Source organism: Embiotoca jacksoni, unplaced genomic scaffold (genome assembly GCF_022577435.1).
Source record: "Embiotoca jacksoni isolate LCO1_2020_lvr unplaced genomic scaffold, fEmbJac1.0.p SCAF_27, whole genome shotgun sequence".
NCBI classification, from domain to species: domain Eukaryota; kingdom Metazoa; phylum Chordata; class Actinopteri; family Embiotocidae; genus Embiotoca; species Embiotoca jacksoni.
Genome location: NW_027185378.1, coordinates 4,013,977 through 4,039,261, shown reverse-complemented (window position 1 = coordinate 4,039,261; position 25,285 = coordinate 4,013,977). Strand labels below are relative to the sequence as shown.

The window sequence follows — 25,285 nt, the reverse complement described above, 5'->3', positions numbered from 1 at the left end:
ATATAATGACTAGACCCTGACTTTAGCATCGCCTGCTAAAATCCAGTATTGACCAGGCTCTAAAAATGGCCGTTTAAGATCTTATACGGAGCTGGGAGAAATAGAACAGCTTCACTTTTCCAGGTACTGCTGCCATGTGAATCATCCAAACCTTGTTGCGGGATCGAAAGCTTTTTTTCAAGCCTGTCTTTCTTTGAGGTGTGAACAATATGAAGTGATTTGATTTCTCGGTCCTTATGACAGAATACTATGAATAAAATACTTCACTCTGCCACTACAGTTTGCACGCATTTTAGATTTACTACCTCGGATAGTTTGGTACGTTTGTGATAGTGCACTGCTTGTTTTGTCTGACGTTCACTTCATTTCATCTTAAACAAAAAACTAGTGACAATTAAATGCTGATTTAAAGCTTAAGCCCACTTTTTCTATGTTTGAACTGGGATTTATTTTATTTTAAAGCACATATTTTCTACAATCACCAATACGTCTTGCCTGTATCTGTGCTCAGCATGTGTGGGACGTGCTGGACGTGTGGCATTCCCGTCTGGCCGCCCTGGAAGTGGACATGCAAGACTTGGAGAAGCCCGAGGAGACGCTGAGCCTCACAGAAAGACTGGTGGAGGTCCAACAGTTTCACTCCCTGCTGGCCAAACAGGTAGAGCAGAGGACCACCCTGCTCAGCAAGGTGAGTCGGACATTTTTTCACATGTATAACCACTTCTGTTTGTTGTTGTCTCTCTAATTACCCTCTTGTGATTTTGTCAGTCATAATTAAAGTTGTAGTGTCTCCAGATCTGTTTGGTGTCAGATAACAGGGGTGTAATAAGTGTTTGTCGGTGTCCACAATGTACAGTAAATCCACTTAGTTGTGTCACTGATGTGTTGTGATTTGTAATTTCTAACAGACCTCTGAAGGGTTTTTTTCAGAATAAAACTCCCAGTCTCTCTCACAACTCCATCTTACTTCTGCTTCACAAAGTTTTGTAATGCGCTTTATGCACCTTTCTGCGTGTCAGTGCCTGTAATAGTTGGTATCATATTGCATTTAATACAACAGTGGTCACACAGTTTTTGTTTGTGTTTGTGATCAGATTCCGTCGTGGCTTCAGCAGCACAAAGAGATGATCAACAGCTCCAAGAGTTGGATGTCCGAGGCTCAGACGTGGCTCGCTGCCCCTTGCACCTACACCACCGCTAAATGTTTGAGCAGCCATGTTAACGCCCTGCAGGTCTGATTATTAATATGCAATTCAACTCTCCAAACGTTTATATGAACACATTATCCTGTAGGATGTGGTAAATATAAGCGTACACATATAACTAGAGGACAATTTGATTTAAAATTGGTATTAGTAAAAGGAAAAAAGAAAAAAAATCAAATCGTTTTTTGATGCTTCTTGACTGAACAGATTTCTTTTAACAAGTATTCCTCTCTGCCTCGTGGTGCAGATGGTGTTGGACGACTCGGTCCAGATCCGAACCACCCTGCAGGGCTTCAGCTCGGTCCTGAAGGAAATGTCGCAGGTTTGTGATGTCACAGCTCTCCAGGAGCAGCTCGTCGAAGCAGATCGCCAAGTGGCCAACGTTCAGGACAGTTTCACGGCTCCCCTGTCTCAGCTGGAGCATGCTGCTGCTGTGAGTCTTAGATTTGGGTTCTTTTTTTGGTCGTTTTGTTAGTCGTCGTTAAACTCTTCAGTAGATAGTACTCACTGTATTTCTATTTATTGTATTTCTTCATCTCTGTGCCTTGGTCTTCGTCTCTAAATGCCCAATTATATTAATTGATTGATTTCTAGGAGGTGGAGGCCATTGAGATTGAAGTCAGGCGGATGGACAATGAAATGACTGAGATCAGGACCTTATTGTCTTCTCCGGAAACTGTCCCCAGCCCCAGAGAGTTTACCCTCAAGGTGAGACCTGTTGGTTTTGATCAATACGGAGCGATTGCCTGAATGAGGGAAGACTGGAATCAACCGATCCATTTCGTAAACCAGAAACGCAAAAGAATATTCACTCACTTTGTGTTTTTCTCCTTGTGTCCACAGACGGCTGAACAGAGGATCCAGTCAATGAGGAGAACCGTGGCTGAGATCCAGAAATGTAAACCAGGACTTTGTCTTCCAGAGAAGGCTGAAGAGACCTTGTCTGTGTTTAGGGTCGTGGACCAGCTCCAGACTCTGCTGCTTGAACTGGAGAAGGTTAGTCAATCAGGCAGGCATTCAGTCAGCTACTTCAACTCGAAAAATGCTCTCCTCTAAAGCTTCTGCTTCACTCTTTTGTAGAAGGTCCCGGCTCTGTTCATCCAGCTGCCTCCGACTCCGATCCAGGCCAAAGCTCCTGCAGCCAAACAGACGACCTCTCAGCCTCAAGTCCAAAAATCCACTTCTGAGGAGGCTGCGGTGAGTTTGGTCCAAAATAATTGAAAAAAAAAAAAAAAAAATTGGTTTATAAGACTGGCAATTTAAAAATGTTGTTTGAGGACAAATAGCAAATTTAGGATTTTTTTTTTTTTTAAATGAATGAAAAAGTGTGGAGAAAATAGGAAATAATCAATTTCACAAAAATTGTACTGTGTGTTTTCTCTCAGAAGGAAGACCAGGGCCAAGTCCAAATTGTCCATGTTGAGCAGGACATACTGACGAAATCTGGAGCCACATTGCTGACGGTGGAGCAGTCCTCACCTGAACAGAGAAAGTCCTGGACACCTGCTAGCCCTCAGGTAAGAACACCAGGGGGCCGTCTTCCTCTCTTCTTCTGATGCACCTGAGAATTGAAAAATAATTTACTCTCAGTGTTTCCTCATTTACTTCAAATATCCATCAGTTGATACTCATCCCAAAAGTAGCGATGAAAAACGCATCGATCTCTCTTTTGTGGCATGTTAGAGTGTGAAGTGATTGGTACTCACATGCTTGCATCCCCAGTGTTTCATGTGTTATTAACAAATTGTTTGAAATAATCCAAATTTGTTGTCTTTTCTCCTCTGCATGATTGATTCTACTAATTTTTCTATTGGATGTGTTTGTTTTTTTAATATGCCTTTCGTGTGAAGTGCAGTGCTGGGACTTTGAGCTAAAGTTTGGGTTTTGCGGCGCTCTAAAAGTTATTTTTCAACATAGATGAATCTTGGTTCAACCTACAGAACAATGAGCTCCTTGAGCTGCACAAAAAAAAAGGAAAAAAAAAAGCAAATTATCCACCAAATTTTACAGGAGTCAGAGAACACGTTTTTGAGACATCCTGGTACCCAAGCGACCGACGTAACCTTCTTGGCTCATTGTCCCAGATGTACTTTTGACCCTCCCGTGTGACTCTGCACATGAGCGTGTCTTCATGTCAGCAGCGGGAGCATCCAGGCGTGCTCCAGGCTGAAGAAGCCAGAGAGAAAAAAGGGAGAGAGGAGCAGAGAGTGGAAGAAGGTGGAGGAGGTGTTTTGTGGTGGCTCTGGGATGCTTTCCTTGGCGCTTCTCCAGAGGTAAAAAAGAAATAGCTCCTGTAGAAAATCCTTTTCATCCATATTGTTTCTCTGTCCTACAGCCCTCTTTACCCCTTGGAGTGACTCGAGGTCAGCCACTTACCTTGTAGCTGGGAGACGTTTTCTAACCTGAAATCAATAACAAGTTGTGGAACAAATTATAGAAAATGATGTGAAAGTCTATGACTGATCTAGATTTCACAAATTTCAACAATCCAGAAATTAAATCCTGAATTAAAGTGTTTGTAATGACTGAGAGACTCATCTCTGACCTACTTTGACCTGGGTCGCTCCTCCCCTCCACTGTTGGCACAAGTCCCTTCACCTTCCTCACCTCTACTATTATCACCTAATTCATGATATTAAACCCTCTCCCGATCATTGATCCATTTCTTCTCATGCTGCACTTTTTATTTTCCTCTGTTCTTCTTCAACTGCACACCTGTCTGGATTTTATTTCTCCAGTGGACACGATCAAACTATCTGACAGCACTGTAGAGGAATGACTTCTATTAACTCATATTGACTATGTTTTTTTTCTTTCAGCCATTTAACATTTTGGTTTGGTTGTTAAATAAGATTATTATAATATTTGTCATTGTTGGTGTCAGGAACCTCTGGTTGTCTCCGAAGAGACTGAGGCTGCCTCTGGACAAAGCACAGAACAGACTGCACAAGATAAAAAGGTAACTCTGAAACATCCATCACTGGCTCCTATATGACATTGTTAATTCTCAGTTTTAAATAGGATAAACGCAGTTATTGTCTATAATTTCTTATTGTCACCAAATCCTACAAAAAGACAATAATTAATTGATCTAATGTTAGTTTGCTAAAATCCTGCTATTTTAGGAAATTACACCACCTTCTTTAACTGTTTAACTTTCACTGTAAAATTATTTTTTGGGGCATTTCGTCTTTATAATCTTTTTAAGGCACCTTTGACAATAATAAAAACATAGAATATCTCCAGCCTTTTTTTTTTTTTTTTTTTTAATCCTGATTATAAATTCGGTAGATCTTTTGTTTCTCACTGAGTTGCTTCCAGTATTGATTTAATTGATTTTAAAAATTTGAGCTGCATGCTGGGTTGTACTCACAGTAATAGCAAGTAGTTATGATCGTGAAAAATGTAGTAAAATACAGGCACATTCTTTCAATAAGAATACATATTAAAATAACAAAAAAGATCCATAGAATTAGTTTGACAATGCAACAGATTGTCCAAGAAAGATTGTAAAGGAAAGATACCCTTAACATGATGTAACATGATTCCTTAACAGAGTGTATGAGTAACTGTGTGATATCGTGTGGTTACCTTGTAACCTTGGTTCTCTGAGTGAAGATAGAGTACTTATTGAGTGGTAACCTGGCAGACTAGACGTTCGGTGTATTTAACGGACTTACCTGACTGATCTTCTAACCCTGCTCATGTTTCTTCAGGATGTTGTGGGCCCCACTGACACCTCAGAAGCAAGTTCATCTGAAGCTTTATCAAAACCCATGGGCACAGTCAGAACTCAGTCCCTGCCTGAGAGCATGGTAAACACAGCCTCGACCGTAAACGTGTCCAAACCCAACTCTGGCCCCCAGCAGAAATGTGTAGTCTGCTAGATCTAAAGCTTTTCACTTCTTCCTTATGTAAAACTTTACGATTCACCATTTAATCTCCAAGTGCCATCTAGAATCACGCCTAGATTAGACAGCTTTGTCTAGAATGTTCGAGAACAAAACCTCTACACCACATCTAGACCCCTCTTTTTCTACAAAGAAACCTGCAGTAGAACCAGAGTTTCTTCTACTACCTGCACCAATCCTTTCTAGATATCTTGTAGAATCAACCCTAGATTTCAAAGCCTCTAGAAAAATCTTCTAGATTGGGTCCTGGATGTTTTTCCTCAAAGTTGGAACTCAAATTCTTCTAGACCAAAGACTTAACTGCCTACTTTTACACTCAAATTTAGAGCAGCTTATTTTTTTTGAGCTAGCTTGAGAGGCAATGACTTTTTCTAGAATCAAAGTTTTTTGTAAAACCAAACCTCTCTTTATCAAAAAAACCATTATTCAATCTTTTTGAATGCATTTTAGAACTTCCAATTTCTTCTTGATCCAACCATAAAACTTCCAGACACCTTCTAGAAACCAGTATTGACTTCTTCTATTCTAGAATGCTTTTTTTTTCCTATGACCAAACCTAGAATTGAAATCGTCTCGTAGAAGTTAACGTAGAACGCTCCTTCTTCTAGAGGCGAGTAAAGAGCTCCTGATTCATTCTACCACTGAGTCATGACCTCTGAGTTGTTTTAGAAATGTCTCACCATGAAACCTTTCAGTGCATTTACATGGCGGGGGATTGCAGATATCGACATCCACATTTACGAACTGTGGACTTTTAGTTTACATTTGAAATCTCAGTGTTTGTTACTGCAATCAAATAAGATGCAGCATAGAGCTACGTAATCACATCGAAGCAGATGTGTGCCAAAGACGTACTTTTTTTTTCTTCCAAGTTTACTTGTGTGTTTACATGAAGGATTACTGAGTTTGCAGAGGAGTAATTCTGCCCTAATCTGACGACACCACTGAGATGTGGTTCAAGATGACACGGCACATTATCTGCTAAGTGAGAATTGGTTGGCAGGGTGATGGTTAAATACGAAAGCTGACTGACGGTATTTAGCATGTGGGGTGGGTGGTTTTTAACAGTCTGTATTAAGCCTTTTGCATGGACCTTTATTCTGATGGGTTAGTATGTTTTTATAAAACTCAGAAACAGTGTATTAATAGACCTATTTTGTTTAATAATGTATCGTATAGGGAATGGTGACATAAAATAATTAAAACATTATGATTGTTTTCATTTTACTGTCTGGGCTCATTTACCAGCAAATGCAGAGCATATCTGTGGAAATAAAACATTTTTTTGTTTGCTTGCTTATATGCATCAGCCATTTGTATTTCCATAAGATCAATACATAAATAATAAAGTGCAGTATGTTGTTTACAGACTTGAACAGATTTATTTTTGCTCTGTCACTGCCTTGCAGCAGGAGAGTGTGGAAAACCGCTTTGTTGTGAATCTGCATTTCATTTTCACTCTCAGCAATACAGCTTTTATACTCAAGAAAAAAAATATGTTTTTAAGATGATTGTTGGCCATGAAAATGCACTGGTTTGAAATGATTACTGATTAACACAGCCGTTGGCAGGTGAAAACAACGTAACTCCCAATTTAGTGGTTAAATCAACATTATTTGATACAAGCATTGATTATACAAAGACTACAGAAGATCAAAAATGACATTACAACTATTTATCATTATTTAAAAATATGTATTAACGTCTACAAAGCTGCCACTTTTGGAAATACAAGGTTTTCACCTGAAAGCGGCGGAGACCTCTTTCATTACGTGGCATGTGCTGTACGACACTGTTCCACTTCTGTCTTTCCAATCTGTCTGCATATCCAAACAAGAGCACAAATACAAATAAACCCACAGCAGTGATCCACTCCTCCGTCTCTTTTTCTGTGTCAGGAGCTCATGAAGGGACAGAGGGGGGGGGGCGTGCGCTGAGGTTTGATGAAGACGCACACTTATACACCCAAAGCAAACATAAACCTCTCAAAGGCCAATTCTGCACAAATCTGGAGCAATCCTCTGAAAGTCCTCGTCAAATAGCATCAGCGTTAACTACCACATTCAGACCCCATGACAACACTTGAGGGCCATAAATACACATCAAACTGCAGTCAGTGCCACGGTGCACGCATGACACACTCCAAAATCTCTGTCCTCCTCCTCCTCTTAACCCTCTAACCATGCAGGAGTGGATGAAGAGGTGGGACTGTCTCAATACAAATAGCTGATGGACCGAGTTGATTAAACTGCTGCTCCATTACATTAATAACCATCTACTTGGTTAACAAGTTTTATGTCATGACCGATGATTCGACCCCGCTGTTTTATGTGAAGTTTTACTTACATAGCTGTATCTTTTTTCTTAATCTCAAATGCATTTCATTATATTTTCCATTCACAGTTGTGAATTTATAGTCACACAGAGCTCAGGAGGAAGCAGGGGGTGTTTATTTTGTTACAGAATTCTTGTTAGGACAAGTTGCAGAGTTTTGGGACTAGGCACTGTGTTTAAGGTCTAGTTACAGAGGTCTAAGAACTAGTTGCAGAGTTTGAAGAACTAGTTGCAGAGATTAAGGACTAGTTGCAGAGTTTAGGGACCAGGTACTGTGTTTAAGGTCTAGTTACAGAGGTCTAAGGACTAGTTACAGAGGTCTAAGAACTAGTTGCATAAGTCTAAGAACTACTTGCAGAGGTCTAAGGACTAGTTACAGAGGTCTAAGGACTAGTTAGAAGTCTAAGAACTAGTTACAGAGGTGTGAGGGCTAGTTACAAAGGTATAAGGACTAGTTACAGAGATGTAAGGACTAGTTACAGAGGTGTAAGGACTAGTTACAGAGGTCTAAGAACTAGTTACAGAGGTGTGAGGGCTAGTTACAAAGGTATAAGACTAGTTACAGAGATGTAAGGACTCGTTACATAGGTCTAAGGACTAGTTACAGAGGTCTAAGAACTCGTTACAGAGGTCTTAGGACTAGTTGCAGAAGTCTAAGAACTAGTTGCAGAGGTCTAAGGACTAGTTAGAGGTCTAAGAACTAGTTACAGAGATGTAAGGACTAGTTACAGAGGTCTAAGGACTAGTTAGAGGTCTAAGAACTCGTTACAGAGGTCTTAGGACTAGTTGCAGAAGTCTAAGAACTAGTTGCAGAGGTCTAAGGACTAGTTAGAGGTCTAAGAACTAGTTACAGAGATGTAAGGACTAGTTACAGAGGTCTAAGGACTAGTTAGAGGTCTAAGAACTAGTTACAGAGGTCTAAGGACTAGTTACAGAGGTCTAAGAACTAGTTGCAGAGGTCTAAGGACTAGTTGCAGAGGTCTAAGAACTAGTTACAGAGGTCTAAGAACTAGTTAGAGGTCTAAGAACTAGTTACAGAGGTCTAATGACTAGTTACAGAGGTGTAAGGACTAGTTACATAGGTATAAGGACTAGTTACAGAGTTTTAAGGACTAGTTACAGAGGTCTAAGGACTAGTTACAGAGGTGTAAGGACTAGTTGCATAGGTCTAAGAACTAGTTACAGAGTTTTAAGGACTAGTTGTTGATGTCTGGGGACTAGTTGGAGAGTTTTAAGGACTAGTTTTTACCCCAAAATGTATAAATTCTGTTCTTTATATGCTAATTTTGCGCCATTAAATTACTGTTAAGTGAATGTCCTCATTGTATTTGAGACATGATGAATTAATACACCATAATTTTTCTTTGCTTGTGCAGTTTTGCCTTCATGTGAAACAGAGATTGGAGTGGACACATTATTATATGAGCATGATTAGGTATTTCAAACAAACACATGATTCAGTTGAAATAATTTGAATGTCTGCCGAGTGCGAAATAAGTGTGCTGACTTTACATTCATAATCTGAGGAAACCTTCTACGTAATCTACGTAACCTTCTACATATGTTCTCTGGACTTGCTGACGTCAAAGTGTGGTGAAAGAGCCAAGCTGTTCAGACATTTAAAGCTGGTTTGTTGACTTTTGGTGTTCACATCCGGCTGAGGCTGCATTGAATCCTCAGCAGGTCCTCTGTGTCTGTATGCAAAGAGCTCGGCCATGAAAGAAAATCATTCAGTCATTTGGTGCATTGTGAGTTTAAACTTGCACTTTAAAAAAAAAAAAGTATTCACTCTAAAAAGGAAGCAGGGTTGAAAAAGGAGAGGAAAAGGAGCAGGACACCAAAATCAAATTATTACCAGTTTGAGGAAGAAGTAGGAAGGTGTTTGGATTCTGTGTTGACTGCTTTGTTTCACTCGTCGTAAGGCTGAGGCCTCTTTTTCTATGTGTCTCTGTCATTCTGTCATTGGAGCCCTGCCACTGCTCCAGGAAGTGGTTTTCTGCCACAGGTGGGTGGAGCAGAAAGGGGAAGAGAGACAGAGAGAGAGAGAGAGAGGAGTGAGACAAGAGCAACACTGGAAGTGTTAGAAGTGGAGTCACAGGTCGGAAGTGTTTGTTTAGATTGGCTGCGACCTGTTCAGGCGGACTCAGGTCAAAGTTGCAGTTTGCTCAGTTCAGCTCTCACCCTCCCTCCTTTCTCTCTCTTCCCTCTCTTGACCTGCGACCCTGGAGCAGAGAGGCTCAGCTGGATGTGTTGTGTTGGTGTCCCAGGGATCAGAGCAGCCTCAGCCCCCACCTGGGCCCCGCCCCCGTAACGGTGTCCTCCACGACTGTCTGGTGAGGGTTGAACAGCTGGAGCTGTGGCTGCAGAGAGCCCAGAGACGCCCGGTGGCTGCCGCAGATGCCGGCTCATTCACCATGCAGGACAGCATGGAGCAGCAGCTCCTTACCTGCCAGGTAGGCTACACCCACCAGGGGATCAGATTCCTCTTCGGATTTACAAGTCAAAAAAGTTACAACTGGGGCTAAATGTGGATTGATACTTTTAAAAACACATTTATATTTGTTTACATTTTTTTTTTTTTATTGGATTCTTATCTGGATTTGTTGTTGTTTTCCCACAATCTAAAAAAAACTGGTAACTTTTATAAGTAATTATTGATCATCCAAGTTTTAATATTTGCTTTATTTGCTGGTGAATCCAGAAGCTTTTTCTAGGAAACCGACAGATCCCTCGTCACACAGCTGTTTCATTAAAGAGTGATGTCTTTAGATTGTTACATTTTACACTTCTTTTTTTACTAGGCCTTAAATATAAAATCTATGCTTTAATGTTACTTTTGAAAAGCATAATTCAATTTTATTTACTTAGACTACCCTCATAATCATCTTGCAGCACAATCTGGAAATAACTCATCACTGATCATACAAAATAATCATTTCTTTACTCATTTATCAAGATTATAGGCAAGTTTAGAATAACTAAATGCAACAGATTTTTTTTCAATGAACACTTACAGTCTGAGATCCTGCTTCCCTTTTATCTGTTTGCAGCAGCTCTTAATAATATCCGATGTACGTCACTGGACAGATCATGTGACGTTAAACACATTTCAAGTTGTACAATATTATTTCAAACTATGACTCACAAATGATTACCACGACTACTTCTGCTTATTTTAGATCTTGCAACATCTGCAAAGTTAGTAAACTCAGCAGCACGGCGGTTCGAATTTCCCTCCCATGCTGGATTATTTCAGTCTCATGTATGACGTAAAAACAGGAACTTGGCTCTGAGCTCAAATGCCATCAGCAGGGGATGATCGGGCTGAAACAAATATTATATACTGCAAAATCCATGAGGTTCATGTACCTCAGAACTGCGCTCTGCTAAAACTGTGACACAGCATGAATACAGTCCTGGTGATAGACCTTAGCCTATATGGATATTTGACAGTTTGGATCCATATGGCAGCCTGTTGTGTCATAGCTTTCAGTCAATAGAGTCATGCCCGAACAGGGCTTCAAAGCTTCTGTATTCAAAGCTTAGTCAAAGGTATTTTCCACCCTGCTGACCTGCATAGTGAAACTCGAGCCTCCATTAAAGTTTCACAGGTTAAACAGGCACACGTCCCATTTGGTCAAATCTCCGTGGGCAAACAAACAGTCACTGACGACATCTCGTCTCCTATTCAATTTGCTGAACAGCCTCGTTCACAGATGCCTTATTCATGAACCGCATCTCACTTTAAGGTCATGTGCTTTATCCTCAGCCCATCCTATTTTAATTGTTGGTTTTGATAGAACAGTGTGACAAAGAGAGTAGGAAACGAAGTTAAGGAGATTATAAATGTGTAACAATGGGGTCAGAACAACACTAAAAGCAAAGTAAAACAGGGGTGTGACAGGCAAGTGGACAAATGGGTCCAAAGTCAACTTTCAGATTTAAAAAAAACAAAACATTTTATGATTGCAGTTCAGACAGTGAAATTGTCCCAAATATAAATGGCATTTAAAGTTTATTTATAAGTCTAACAATTCAAGATGACATACTTAAAGTAATACTAAAAATGCTAAACATAGTTGAAGAGACAACCCAAGAACGAGGTGGAGAATTACTTGACATGTTAGCATTGAAAGGAGTTGAAGCATCAGTTCATGGACAGGTGCTGAAATCAGTAATTGCAAGTGCTGCAAGTATTTGAATTTACTTGAAGTAACAATATTGAAAGGAGTTGAAATGTCAGTTGAAGTGAAAGCGCTAAAAGAAGTTTAAGTATCAGTGGAAGTAAAATTATTGAGGGAAGGTAGAGATTAGTGAAAGGGACTCAAGTGTTTGTTAAAGTAAAAAGCACGACGTACAAGCACTAAAAGGAGTTGAAGTGCAAGTCCTCAGTGGAAATAAAGCTGTGGTTAGAAAGAAAGACTTGGTTGGAGTGTGATTACTGAGAAGAGTTTGTCGAAGAATCACCAGAATCACATTTAAAGGACTTGAAGAGTTGACATGTGAGCACTGAAAGGATTTGAAGTGTCAGATGAAGTGTAACCATCAAAAGGAGTTAAAGTGTGAATTTAGGTGCAGAAAGATTTGGCAGAGTCAGCTCTAATAATGAATATATGCACACAGCTTTACAAAGTTCATAAAAAAAAAAAAAAAAAAACAATGACTGTGTATGTTTGTTGATGTGCAGGAGATGTTTCAGGAGATCGAGCAGAAGATCGGCAGCTTGTCAGCGTTCAGTCCGGCCGCCGAGCAGCAGCAGCAGCAGCAGCGGCAGAGTGAACTGGGAGCTGCAGGATCCCAGCAGGAGGCGATCGAAGCTCTCGCCTCCAAACTGGAGCTCCTGAAGTCCAACCTGGTCTCCTTCCAGCAGCTGCTGCAGGACCGACAGGGAGAGGAGAGGATGATGGGTCTCAGAGAGCCTCAGGAACAGGTACATACAGTCTGTACACATTAAAACGTACAAATAATAAGAGGAACAAAGTGTTTTTAACTAAAACTATATATTATATTGTGCATTTCCCCAGTTTGGAGGTGCTGCGTCACTGTTTTTGTCAGTCAGTTTTATAATAACTTAACTCCCATCTTGCTCTATTCCACTATTTTTCCGATATTTGGTCGTTTTATGTCAGTATAATTAAAAAATTAAATAATGTTGCAGGAGAAATTATTTTCAAACACCTTCCATCATCTTGATCTCTCTCGCTTTCTTGTTCTAATCTTAAAACTTGGCCTGGATAGTTGTGTCAGACTTTGCACACGTGGCAAAGTTGCTCCATGATAATTATTAACAGGTCCGCAAATAAACCATTACAGGCTCTCCGGCACCTCATTAGTGGTTTCCCGCTCGGTGAGGAAGCAGGTCTGTTCAGTTTCAAAGCTGAAGGTGTGAAGCGGAGCTGCTTGTAAATCTTTACAGGAAAGTCATGGAACAAGTCTTCATAAGCAAACTGACAGTTTTGGGGGATCTGAGTGCTGTTTATTATTAAAATGACATGCGACTGAACTTTTTTTTTTTTTTTTTAAACTGTATTGAGTAAATATCAAAATACAAAATAACTTTCACTTATCACTGATTATGACAATGACAAAACTTTTTTTTTTTTTTTTTTTCTGTCATTGTATCTCCTTTTCTAGTTTTTGCCTGAGAAGTCAGTTCCTCAGGTAGAGCGCCATCCGGAGTCCAAGTTGAAGCGCAGCAGCAGCAGCGTTCAGGAGATCTTCTCCTCATCAAGAAACAAACTCCTCAGACAGAGCAGCCTGCAGCAGCAGAAGGTACTGGACCCTGTGGACTGGTTAAAGGCTTCAACTGGTGTGAAGTGTTTCTTATGAATTGTACATGAACACGCTGAAGAGATTATGTATCTCATCTGGCCTGGAGGCACCTTGAGTTCCCGCAGAAGGAGCTTTTTTTAGTCTCTTAAATCAAACCATTTTTGGTTTGCTTTAAAGTTTAGCACCATCATGGGACACAAAACCTCCCCAACAAAATAGCTCCAGCTCTCCTGCTGTAAAATACTCCGGAAAAAGTTTTTTTGTTTTTTTTCTTTTAGCACCTTTTACTGACAATCTTTCTGTAACTCTGAGGAAGTAAGTACATCATATAAGAGTTAGATGACTTGATTGGGTCATATTGACTTTTAATAGATTTGGCTTTTCCATTTTTTTTCAAGGTTTTTCAGTTTTTTTTACTTTACATTTAGGGAAATGCATCAGCAAGAAAATATAAATCCAAAATTCTCTCTGTCAAATTGACAAAATTTCTGGTCTTTTAGAGTCACAACATACTTTCTGTTAACAAACTTGAGAGACAAACACTAAAATATTTACTCATATACATAAATGTGCACGTGTAACAATACACTTTGTTGTTTGTTGTTCAGGAGTTGGAGCACGAGCTGACGGAGCAGAGAGGACTGACTCAGGCCATCGCCAGGCAGGGCAGCAGAGCTCGACTTCACAGCGAGGACCCCGACGACGACAGCCAGCTGTCACCGAGGTAATGCACTGTTTCATCACTCTATAACTATATATATTTAAAATATGTATCACACAGGGGGATGCATTTATAATGTGGTTTTTTTTTATATCAAGGTTTGTTCTTTTATATAGTCCCAGAGAAAGAAAGAAAGAAAGAAAGAAAGAAAGAAAGAAAGAAAGAAAGAAAGAAAGAAAGAAAGAAAGAAAGAAAGAAAGATAAAGCCAGCTGAAGATAAATGAAGTGTTATTTTCTCCTTCCCTCCCTGCAGGTCGCCTCCTGCTGCGTCGGATGTGGAGGAGGACTCTGCTCTGAAGAAGTGGGATCGCCTTCACAGTCGGCTGCAGGCTTTGGAGGAGAGCTTCCCGCTTCCTCCCACTGAGGTAAGGCCTTCATCGTGAGAGCTGAGGTGCTTGATTATCACTTTTCAAATACAAAAAAAAGAAAGGAAAAATCGGTGTTCACGCCATGCTTGATTATCACCTTCTCTGAGCAGAAGGCACTTTGTTGTCTCGTTGGTGTTATGGGGACTCCTGCAGGGCCTGATTAGAGTTGTGCGTCCCCCGACTTTTCTTCTGATGTTTTTCTCGCTCTCTGCCGATGTGACTCTTCCGCTCTCTCTCCCGCTTTTCTGAAGGTGACAGACTCATCTCTGAAGCGCAGTGATGGAACACGAAGACGCATGATTGGCACAAAAGACCTGAAAGAGCTCCAGACCTACATCAGCCATCTGAGAGAGCTGGGACGCGCATCTGACGAGCTTCCAAATCAGGTGAGGAGGAGCCTTTCAGGGCTGTTTGTCAGAGAAGGTGGAAGTTGTGACATACCGGCAGGAGCTAGTTTTCTTCTCGAGACTAGAAACTACACATAAAGCTGATGGGATGTTCAGTGATTAGCCCCTAAATTTATCATCTTTTATATAGGACTTTTGATATCCTGTGTGCTGTGCATTTGTTCTATTGTAGCCATTAAATCTATTTACATTCAGAAGTTATGCAGTTTGACATGCGCACAGTATAGAATAAAATCATTTACAAAGAACACATCAATCAGTGTCCAGTGATCAGAAACTTGCCGTTTCAGATAATGCCTGTTTTATTCAGACTTTCTTTGCTTTCCACCAGTAGCCACGTTTTCCCCTAAAGCACATTGAACTGAAATCTTGAAGATTATGCTTTTAAATTCCAGTTTTCCGCTTTAACTTCGACCTGTGATGGGACGTCCCAATTAGACACTGTTTCACTTTTAAAAAAAAAAAAAAAAAAGTGAGAAAATATCAGCTACCATTACATGATGGTGGATATATTTCATAGTGGACTGTAATGAATGGAGGGACATGTTGAGGTCACTGTTTTCTGCTGAAAAAATGATATAGAGTTTTTATCCATCACTGGATTAAGAGTAAAATAAATCTCCACGAAAGTCAGTCACTGTGCTACATGTATAAAGACATAAACAACAAACGAACATAACAGAGTCTGAATCTGTAGATCGGATTTTTTTTTTTTTTTTTTTTTCCATCAATCGCCACGGGAAACACAACTTGACATCACACTTCACCAAAAGAGGTGCCGGAAACAACAAACATGAAAGACGGCCAGGAAGAGAAGGAGTGAAGCTGGGCTGATGAAGAGGTCTCGTCACCGCAGACACCAGCCTCACCCTCCTCTTCCTCCTGTTTCATGTTGCTTAAAAATAATAGTTTCCATCTGACTGCACTTTTTGACTCGCATTAGTATAAATTTATCCTCTGTCTAAATTTTTTAACGTCAGTTTTTGCCAACACTTCGATCTTTCCCACTCAGACCTGCCCTGTCGAGAGCTGCCATCAGACGCTGGACGAGGGTTTGTTTCATGTGTTGTACGGAGCGTTCCTGTCTCTGTCCTCCATCAACGACCTGCTGCAATCGGCGGCCGGGACGCCACACGAAGAGGACACACAGCTGGAGCTGCTGCAGGCGCAGGTGAGACGACTCATCGTAACGGTCACTTCATGTGATTCAGCAGTTTTGAGTTGGTTTCATTTAGAAAGAAAAATAACAGTAGGGCATTCAATTCACATCTATTCAATGCAGATGTATTCCCCGGATTCCCTTTCAGAGTCTGTCAGAAGAGCTGGCCACCCTCGGGAGCGAGTTGGTCTCTCAGGGGTCAAAGGTCAGCCGTGTCCTGGGCTCAGACTGTGGTCAGCGGTGTGTGGATGACCTGGGCAGAGTCCTTCGTTTAGTCCAGGCGGCACTGATCTGCAGAGAGACGCAGCTCAGAAACCTGCAGGAGGACGCTGAAGAGAAACAGGTCAGATTTGAAAAAAACCCGCCATATTTAACTCTGATTTAACTCACACGTGGAAACGAGAGCGGGCCGGTCTACTCTGACACAGTTAGAAATCAAAGTCTTTGATTTTATTATCTGCACGATTTAGCCTACTGTCACTGCATCATTATTTATACAGGTACTCCGCACCTTGTAGTAAAACTGTAAACTTGCAGTCGTTTTAATGGAAATAACATTTTCCTGTTTATTTTTCAAAATAAAAGTTTTGGTTTTTTTTGCATGCTGCAGATCACACAACCCGTTTTGTCCGTCTAACCAACAGAGACACCTAAAAGAGTTGCATGCAGCCTTCACCTCTAACCGGTCGACTGTTCAACAAATGCCTAATGAATTCAGTGGAGCGCTGGGCCTTAATGAACAACTGCAGGTACTGTTACCATGGTGATATTTTACCTTCACATGCTAAAATTATAAAATTGGTAAACACTGGATCTAAATAAATGGAGTGAAAAACTGTTGTTGATGTTTTGTATGCGTTTTCTTGTGAAGTTTTATGTTTTAACTTAAGCATTGGTTCTTGCTATATACTGGTTCTCTACAAGTTGTTAAAACACAAATTAAATGTTTCACTATGATTTTAAAAGCCCCACTAGTCTTTTGAATCAAATGCTAATGCTGTATTCGGTTGGGTAGTGAGGAATAGAGGATATACATGTAAGCAAGATGTAAGCGACTCAACACCTTGAGGAGTAGCCGGGAACAAAGTTGTGTAAAATGTCCTGATTGTTTGTTTGTAACACTTCATCATAAAGCCTTCATCCGTTACAGTTTACGTGTGTTTATTTACCAGGCCGGTGTTCAGATTCAGGAGTCTCTGCAGCAGCAGGTGGAGCAAGTAAACTGTCTGCTGGGGGAGGCTGACCAACACAATCTGCCTGATTCACTCATCGTCCAGGCCACGCAGCTGCAGGTAGGTCATCTTTTGCATAAGCAGTTATGCAAATACGTTATTTGGGAAGTGTAAATAATTAAGCTGAATGATGCCGCAAGCGTTTTTAAATCTTCGAATGTCCCCTTCTTATGTACAGGGTGAGCTGGACACGGTGCTGGGCGGCGTTCGCTCCCACTGTGAGGAGCTGAAGGGCAGCATGGACCTGCAGCAGCAGTATGAGCTCCTGGTCGGCAGCCTGGAGGAGCTGCTCAGTCTGGGCTCTGAACGCCTGACTCGGCAGCCTGACACCGAGCTCCACAGCAGGGCGCAGCTGCAGCAGCAGCTCAGCAGTCACACGGTCAGTGTTTAAGTTAAAGTAAAAAAAATTTTTTTTTAAAACATGATATTTTTACTTTGAAAATAACACGTCGAAGTATGATTTTTAATATGTGCATACTTCTTCCCAATTAGAAATTCTTCCAGTTCTTGGGCCGTCGTTTATACATCCTGCAGTACCTGACAGTCAGAGTCCCAGACCTCGACCTCCAGAGGGGGGAGGGAGGAGTGACGGGACTGCAGGAGCAGGTGGCCCGACTGCAGCAGGACGGACTGGAGAGGGGGACAAACATGCAGGATACATTCCAGGTAGAACAAGCACTGCAGTTTACTTACAAACGTGAATGTGAAGTAAAGCAATGAAAATAAAGACAACAGTGAAAAGTGATTTATTCGGCGGGTTTATATGAAAACCGACAAAGCCTGCCTGACCTGAACATTTCAGATGCTGTTCAACCACCTAAAAAACACCTCTGTTTCATTGCATGCTAATTTACGATCCAATTAAGTCATTTTTTCAGGGGTCATTTGTGTATAAATAATTTCATGAGGCACATAAACCTTTGACAGAGTTTGTATTGGATGTATTTTTCATTTAATCTCTCAGTAGGAATCTAAGTTTCTACTTAGAAGGGGACATTTCAAACCTGAAATAAAACCATAATTAAATCCCGTCAGAAATGCCAATTTTTTTATACTGATGTTGCAAATGTAAAAGGTGAATTCTAATTAACAGGTGCAGGTCATTAAAGCTATTCAGGAATGAGAATTATCATTTAAAAAAAAACAATCAACTTTGAATTTAATCACCTAGACATGATTTCTTTCAGACGTGGTCGCAGTGGGAAGAGGCCAGCGCCTCGTCCGACTCCCTGCTGAGAGACATTGAGACAACATTTCCCAGGATGGATGAGGGGGGTGACTCGGAGAAGCAGGAATCAGAGCAGCTCGCTGTCTACAAGGTAATTTGTATCAGGCAGCCGACTGGAGGACGGAGCGCGTTTTGAAATGCTCCATACTCTTCATTTGGACCTCATTGGGTGCTCCATGCTCTACTTTGGGCATTGCACTCAAGACCTAATTGGCTCAATTAAATACAGCCAAATAGGTTGTTTTCTGTAGGGGTACATGATGTTCCTCGGCTTTGATGTGCGTTATTTAGCCAAGCAGAGCGCTCCTACTAAATGTAATTTTGGGTTCGTGTTCCTCGTTGTTCTGCTGTCGGGATTAAAAATGAGTCTCTGACTCTTTTCAAACGGTCCACAGAAGGTGCTGCTAAGTCACTTTGTTGTGACTTAGTGTTTCGAGTTTATAGTAAAGCTAACCTATCATACACCAGTTATAATACACTGTTAAAGTTAAGATCCTCCACAATGAGCACTAAAGAACAAAGTGTTACTCGAGTTAACCCAAAACCAGAATTCATAATTTCTCCTATGAGTTATTATTTTCTTCTTGGATGGTTAAAATAAGTCGAATTTTTTTACTCTATTTCTGGATAAGCATGCGAATACACAGCATTAAGCTCAAAGTGACTGTGATGCTGCTACTGGATAGCTCAGGCTAATAGATTGGAGCGTTAAGAATGCTATTTATGTTGTGTGAGCGTGCACGTGTGTGTATTTGCGCCCGAACCAATGCTGGACTTAGTTTCGGAGGTCTGTGTGTCATGTAAAGTTGTGTTTGTCTGACAGAATCTGCTTCGCACGATGGAGGACAACGAAGCGCGTTTCGGTCAGATGCTGGAGGCGGGGTGGCGGCTGCGGAGGGCGGGCTGCAGCGCAGTGGGCGCGTCCACAGGTAAACTGGAGGCACGCTGGAGATCTTTGCACAAGAGGTTGGAGCATGAACGCACCAATATGGACAGAACGAGGAGGCTGAGGAGCAGGTGAGAATGAACGAACAGGAGGACTTTTTAAGTCTGAAAGTTAGAACTTGTCTCAGACCAAAAAGTTAAAGCATCAAATATTTCTGAAATGCATCATTTCAATATCCTTTTTTTCCTTTGGAATGAATTCCTTCTATGTATAAATCCCTATTTAACCTCTTTTTTTTTTTTTTTTTTTTTAAAATAAGCATAGTTATTAATGGGATGCGAACATATTAAAACTGTCATGTCAAAATTTTGATTATAAAACACACATTGCATCTAATTAAAAGCACCTGTCAAGAATCTGACATCATTAAAAAAAAAATAAAAAAAAATTCTTTAAATAAATCTACAGTTATTTACATGCAACTGTATTCTGGCACCTTTTTTTTTTTTTTTTTTTTTTTAAATGTGTCACTTTTCCCCAATAATCAGGTTTCTCCGTGACTCAGCTGTGCTGATTGACTGGATGGGCGGGACTAGAGACCTGATTGACATGTGGAGTCAGCTCACTGTCTCAGCCAATGAGGAGCCGGATGTTGAACAAAGGCGTGACCAGCACCTCCAGTCTGTGGTGAGTGAGAGATAATCATAAAACTCAGTCACTGTAAAGAAACAAACTCCACTGAGTAAATACAACAATTTTAAATTACACTTTGAAATAAGTAACAGCAGCTTCGATCATTGAATTAAATAAATATAGAGAATTAAATACGTCCTCCTAATTTGAAAGGGTCAATCTCCTGCATATTGAAACTGAAAAAAAATCATCAAATTTAAAAAAGAAAAAGATCAATTTCTATAGGCTGAAAAATCAAAAGACAATACCAAACCTTTTCCAAACCCCACAGATCAGCTGTATTGTGCTGATTTTTTGGCTTTTTGGCCAACAGAATATAACTAGACAGCCTTATATTTCAGGCTTTAACCAAAGAGTTGGAGGCCAAATCTGAGCTGAAGGTGTCGGTGATCGGTGCTGCTGCCCAGCTGGTCCAGCTGAAGGAGGCGGGTGGAGACTCGGACAGAAACCTGACTTCTCCGTCCCAGACTTCGGACCCAGATCTCTGCTCCGTCAACACCAGACTCAGACAGATAGAGTCGGACTGGTCCAGTCTGCTGGCTGACGTGCCCGTCATCCAACAAGCTCTGCACAAGGTGAGGTGGAGTTTGTGATTTCCGATCAAATTTATATGAACTCACCAAAATCTTCCTGAAGGGTGTCTCAGATATTTCAATTTGTAATTATTGTTTTATATTTTTATTTTTTATGTTTTGCTTTATTACGATTAGAGAGATCATGAACATCTGTTCCAGGTTTCTTCATCTCCACCGACTTCAATAACTACAGGAGTAGTTCATTTTTTCTTTGCATGTCTCTAAATGTCAGATGTTTCACCTAAATCCAGCTTTTCTCATCCCACATATGCAGTACAGCGCAATGTGGTGCTTCACAAATCATGTTGCAGTCTTCCTGCCACCAATTAGTTTTAATCTTCCCCGCTGTGCAGCACAATACCGTCCTGAGGACTCTTCTCACCCTGACTGGTGTGAAACCATCTCTGCTTCCATCCATCTATCAGGATCTTCTCTTATTTGTCCGAATCGTCTCTCTCCTACTTCTCTCTGTTTCAATCTTCATCTTCCTCTTCCTCTTCTTCTGCTTTTCTGTCCTCTATTCTCAGCTCTCCTCTTATCCCTTCCTCCTTCACTGTTCACTTTCACCTCCTTCCTCCTGTACATATTATACTTTTTTTTGGTTCCTCTCTTTCATCACCTCAGTTTTTGTCTACTTTTTTTTTTTTACTTTGAAGTCACCTCTCCTTACTAAATCTTTGGCCTCTCTCTCACCTCCTTTTCAAAAATGTATTCATGGATTTTTGAAGCTCATTTGGATGAACTGAATCTGCTTTCAGCTTTTTGGAGTGCAGCTTTTTCTTAAAGGTCATGAGACTGACATACTGCCTAGAAAAAAACAGAGTTTGTTGTCGTAAGTAAGTTAATTTTGTTGATTTCATTCCCTTCTCCTCCTCAGCAATGGATGGAGATGATGAGCCAGCAGGGGGCGCTGTCAGAGCTCCAGGCCTGGCTTTCAGCGGTTGAGTCCCAGCTGGAGGAGCATCGCTACAAGATCAACCAAAACTCCTGCACCAACACGGATCTCACGCATCTTCTGAAATACTGCAAGGTACAAATGGACTGAATGATGAACGCAAATTATGTCCCTTAATGTCCTGATTACTTTTCAGACAGTTGTGGGATATTTTCTGTGCATTAATTTCAATTTTGAGGTCCTGCCAGAAGTTTATTTGTTTACTTGTAATTGTGTCTCTTTCTCTCCATCCATGCTGTTTTTTCTCAGGAATGTCAGACTGAGATGTCCGCACATCAGACCACACTGGACTACGTGAACCAGCCGTTACAGACTTGTAGTGCTGAGGAGGACCAGAGGAGGCGCTACAGATGCAACCAGTACGCAGAGGAGCAGGGTGGCCTCCACCATCAGTGGCTCAGTCTGCAGGAGAAACTCAACTCTCAGGTAAGCTCAGACTTTAAATAGTTTGACAAAAAAAAAAAAAAAATCCCAACTCAAGATGTTTTTATACATTAAATTATTATTAGGTCAAAGTTCATCAAATGTCAGACTTTCAAATATCAAGATTGAAAAATAAATTTGATAATTTAATATTTTATTAATAGTTTTAACAGATTTTACGGGGGCATTGTAAAAATGTTTTGTTGTGACCCACATAATAGTTTGTTTAAAGGCCACAAAAGGTTGAAGATGCCGTCTCCCTCCTGCCTTATCAATATTTATCTTGATTTGACTTTTTATTATTTCCTACATGATAAAAATGATTTTAAATAAGTCTCAACCAAGCTTTGAAGTCATCATTTTTGACCGCCGGAGGAGATTTGTGTGATCTGTTGACAGTGTTTTTGTGGTGTTCAGATTCAGGAGGCGGAACAGGAGTTGAGGAAACGAGTGGAGCGGGACGCCCGACTGCAGCAGATCAACATCTGGATCACAGATCAGAGCCTCTGGATCGACTCGGCTCAGACACCCAGCAGCCGGACGGAGCTCCAGAGGAGCATCAGCAGCTGCCAGGTCAGAGGTCACATCTGTATTCTAACATCTGTGTGAACATTCAGAACATCTCAATTGTGGGAAGTAAAATTCTGAGTCAACTGAGTCTTTTGCAAAGAAATACAAATATCCACTTCCTTTTTCTTTTTTTTAAGTCTAAAAGTGGTCATGGAATTAAATCAAAACAATGATTTAAATTTAATAAATTGAAATTTCTGTTTTGTAGGCCCTGGAGGAGAAGATCAGGCAGAAGTCTGCGGCTCTTCAGGAGTTGAGAGACAACGTTTGTGGCAGAGGAGCAGACAGCTGCAGTGATTTTATCTCTCGGGCAGATAAATCCATCCAGGCCTGTGCAGCGCTCACTCAACAGGTAAATAACTCAAAGAAAATTTAGAAGTTAATTGTCTTGTAGACGTAAAAGTTATATAATTGTTCTTTTTCACTGCAAGGAATGAGAAGTATGCAGAATTTATTGATGCTGTCAAACTGTAGTTTTGAACCTCTTATTGAATCGTCTTCTGGTCCTTTACAGAATGAATCGGTGAAACAGAAGCTGATCCAGACTCAGCAGCTGTGGAGCAGCGCCGAGAACAAACAGAATCACATGACGCTGAAAACAATAAGAATATCTCAGACTCTGGATCGTTACAGGAGCCCTCAGCTCTGTCTGCAGGCACACAGAGATCTCCATGAAAAGCTCCAGGTACTCATAGGTGTATATGTTTAAATATTACATTTTAGATCTAAGTTAGAGATATTTGAGTGGAAGAAAGCAATTTCTGGAACGTTAAACACGAGCAAATCCAACCACATTTCAATATTATCCCACAAATTGTCTCTAAATCTAAAGTTTCTCATTCCAAAGTGCAGAAAGAGTGTTCCTCATATTGACATCTTGTTTGGATGATACAGCTCTGATGATTGATGTCTGTCTGTTATGTTGGATGCAGCTCCTTCATGAGGAGACTCAAGCTGCAGAGGCCGAATGGGAGGAACTGAGTCAAACCATCGTCTCTCTCAGAGAAACAATCAGTCCTGCTGCTGCTGCCGTCGTCACCGAGCAGCTGGACAGACAGAGACACAGGTGAGACAGACACCTGCCCGCAGGCACACACACTCACAGTAACGATCACGCAGTAATTCTCTGTTTTCCAGTTGGACCGAGGTGAGTGGAGCTCTGGACCAGCAGCTCCGGAGGAGCCGGGGGATCCAGGTCGTCTGGGAGGTTTACGCCCGGCTGGCTGGTTCTTTCTCCCAGCAGCTGCAGACGCTACAGAGGGACGTCACGTCGGCGCTGAGCGGACAGGACAACACTGTGGAGCAGGTCGCCGTCAGGATACACAATATCCAGGTGAGGCAGTAAACAGGAAGCAGAAAAATAATTCTAACGAAAACAGCAAGTGACAAAAGTCTACGATGTCTTTTTCATGTCACATTTCTGTTGTGGAGAGTAAAGTGTTCATTTTGCTGAAACTTGTGCAATCTTTCTTAAAATTTCAGTCATAAAATGTAACTAAGTCTTTCTTTTTAAATCTAAAAGCAGCGTTCATTCATGGAAATTATTCCATTAAAAAAAAAAAAAAAAAAAAAAAAAAAAATTCATTAGAAGAAACCTGTTTGGTTTCAGCAACAGAAATTTAAATATATAAATAAATAAAATTCTCAATGCAAAAAAAAGCACTCAGTAAACAGATTCAATAAAACAAGCTTTTAACTTCCGGTGACTCATCTGTCCTTCTCCCACAGCTGAGTTTTCTGACCTTTAAAATTTTTTTTAGTCTGGTCTATTTTTGCAACAACTCTACGACGACTTTAGTTGGTTTTTTTCTCACTAATTCTGCTGCAAAGTCTGATTAAACAAATAAATCCATGGTTTAGAGGTGCAGAGCAATCTTTAAAACCACTGCACTGACACCACATTAAAGAAATTCTCCAATCTTCCCATTTCTTTACCCTAACTTGTATTGCTTTTTTGTCCCCTCCAGAGTCTACTGGAGAGGACAGACACTTTGCAGTCTGACCTGGAGGGGGTGCTGAAAGCCTCCAAGGACCTCACCGGCCCTCTGGAACCTTCAGCTGCCGCTGTCGTCCAATCGGAGAGCCGCCTGTTGTCACGCGGTGTCCTGCAGCTCAGGCAGGAGCTGCCCAGGAAGCTGGGTCAGCTGCAGGTACGACTTCATGAATGAATGAGTCGCTCTGTGGGGATTTAGTGAAGTCAGACCGGACTGTCTTCACTCATTTTAACTTACAGAACCACCTGCAGTGAAGTAATCACATGTTTAACTTGTTTGAAGTGCTTAACTGACTTTTTTTTAATGTGGACAAACCTAAAGGTAAGTCTTCTCCTGTAACCTGTCGCTTGTTTTGTGCCTGCATTAGTTTCACCTCTGATGTTCGGAAACTGTCTCACCTTGACCTATAAATTAAGACCCATATGGCCGTGTGCCTTGTGTTATGTTGGTGTGTAGGAGGAGCTCGAGCGACTGCAGGAGTTTGGAGATGTCCTGAAGACACTGGAGACAAATCTGGAGGTTTGGCAGCAGCGTCTGGAGAATGTGAGCCGGACAGCAGACCAGGTAAGACGGCATGAATCCGAGATTATGAATGTTCTGCATCTTCTTCTCTCTTTTTAGACTTCTATGTCTAGTGTTGTTATTGTGTGACGTGTATTGTAGCTGGAAAGGTTGTCTTTGGACACGATGGAGATGGTTTTTTTGCTGCAGAGGAACATGGTTGGCAAAAAGATTGAGATTTTATTTTGAGATTTTCTTAGCATACATCAACTTGTTTTAAGGTTTATGCAGAAACACGTCTCTCTTTTATTGATTTAAGTAATTCTGGTATCTTATTCTGTCTTGTATTGA

General features: G+C 41.0%; 1 protein-coding gene across 1 annotated transcript in view; it reads left to right on the top strand.

Moving 5' to 3' along the window:
- LOC138204912 (uncharacterized) overlaps window positions 1–25,285 on the top strand; it is a 124,763-nt gene that overhangs the window by 64,099 nt on the left and 35,379 nt on the right. Inside the window, 35 exon segments of the mRNA XM_069160455.1 lie at window positions 512–688; window positions 1,095–1,232; window positions 1,453–1,638; window positions 1,800–1,913; window positions 2,049–2,201; window positions 2,286–2,402; window positions 2,591–2,722; window positions 3,344–3,478; window positions 4,090–4,164; window positions 4,922–5,083; window positions 9,682–9,903; window positions 12,138–12,380; window positions 13,085–13,222; window positions 13,831–13,946; window positions 14,197–14,308; window positions 14,563–14,697; window positions 15,731–15,889; window positions 16,026–16,220; window positions 16,522–16,626; window positions 17,050–17,169; window positions 17,288–17,488; window positions 17,602–17,775; window positions 18,297–18,428; window positions 19,161–19,354; window positions 19,772–19,910; window positions 20,258–20,491; window positions 21,369–21,521; window positions 21,696–21,872; window positions 22,287–22,442; window positions 22,648–22,791; window positions 22,954–23,124; window positions 23,372–23,505; window positions 23,577–23,772; window positions 24,407–24,589; window positions 24,890–24,997. Of these exon segments, the coding sequence (XP_069016556.1) occupies window positions 512–688; window positions 1,095–1,232; window positions 1,453–1,638; window positions 1,800–1,913; window positions 2,049–2,201; window positions 2,286–2,402; window positions 2,591–2,722; window positions 3,344–3,478; window positions 4,090–4,164; window positions 4,922–5,083; window positions 9,682–9,903; window positions 12,138–12,380; window positions 13,085–13,222; window positions 13,831–13,946; window positions 14,197–14,308; window positions 14,563–14,697; window positions 15,731–15,889; window positions 16,026–16,220; window positions 16,522–16,626; window positions 17,050–17,169; window positions 17,288–17,488; window positions 17,602–17,775; window positions 18,297–18,428; window positions 19,161–19,354; window positions 19,772–19,910; window positions 20,258–20,491; window positions 21,369–21,521; window positions 21,696–21,872; window positions 22,287–22,442; window positions 22,648–22,791; window positions 22,954–23,124; window positions 23,372–23,505; window positions 23,577–23,772; window positions 24,407–24,589; window positions 24,890–24,997 (5,430 nt within the window).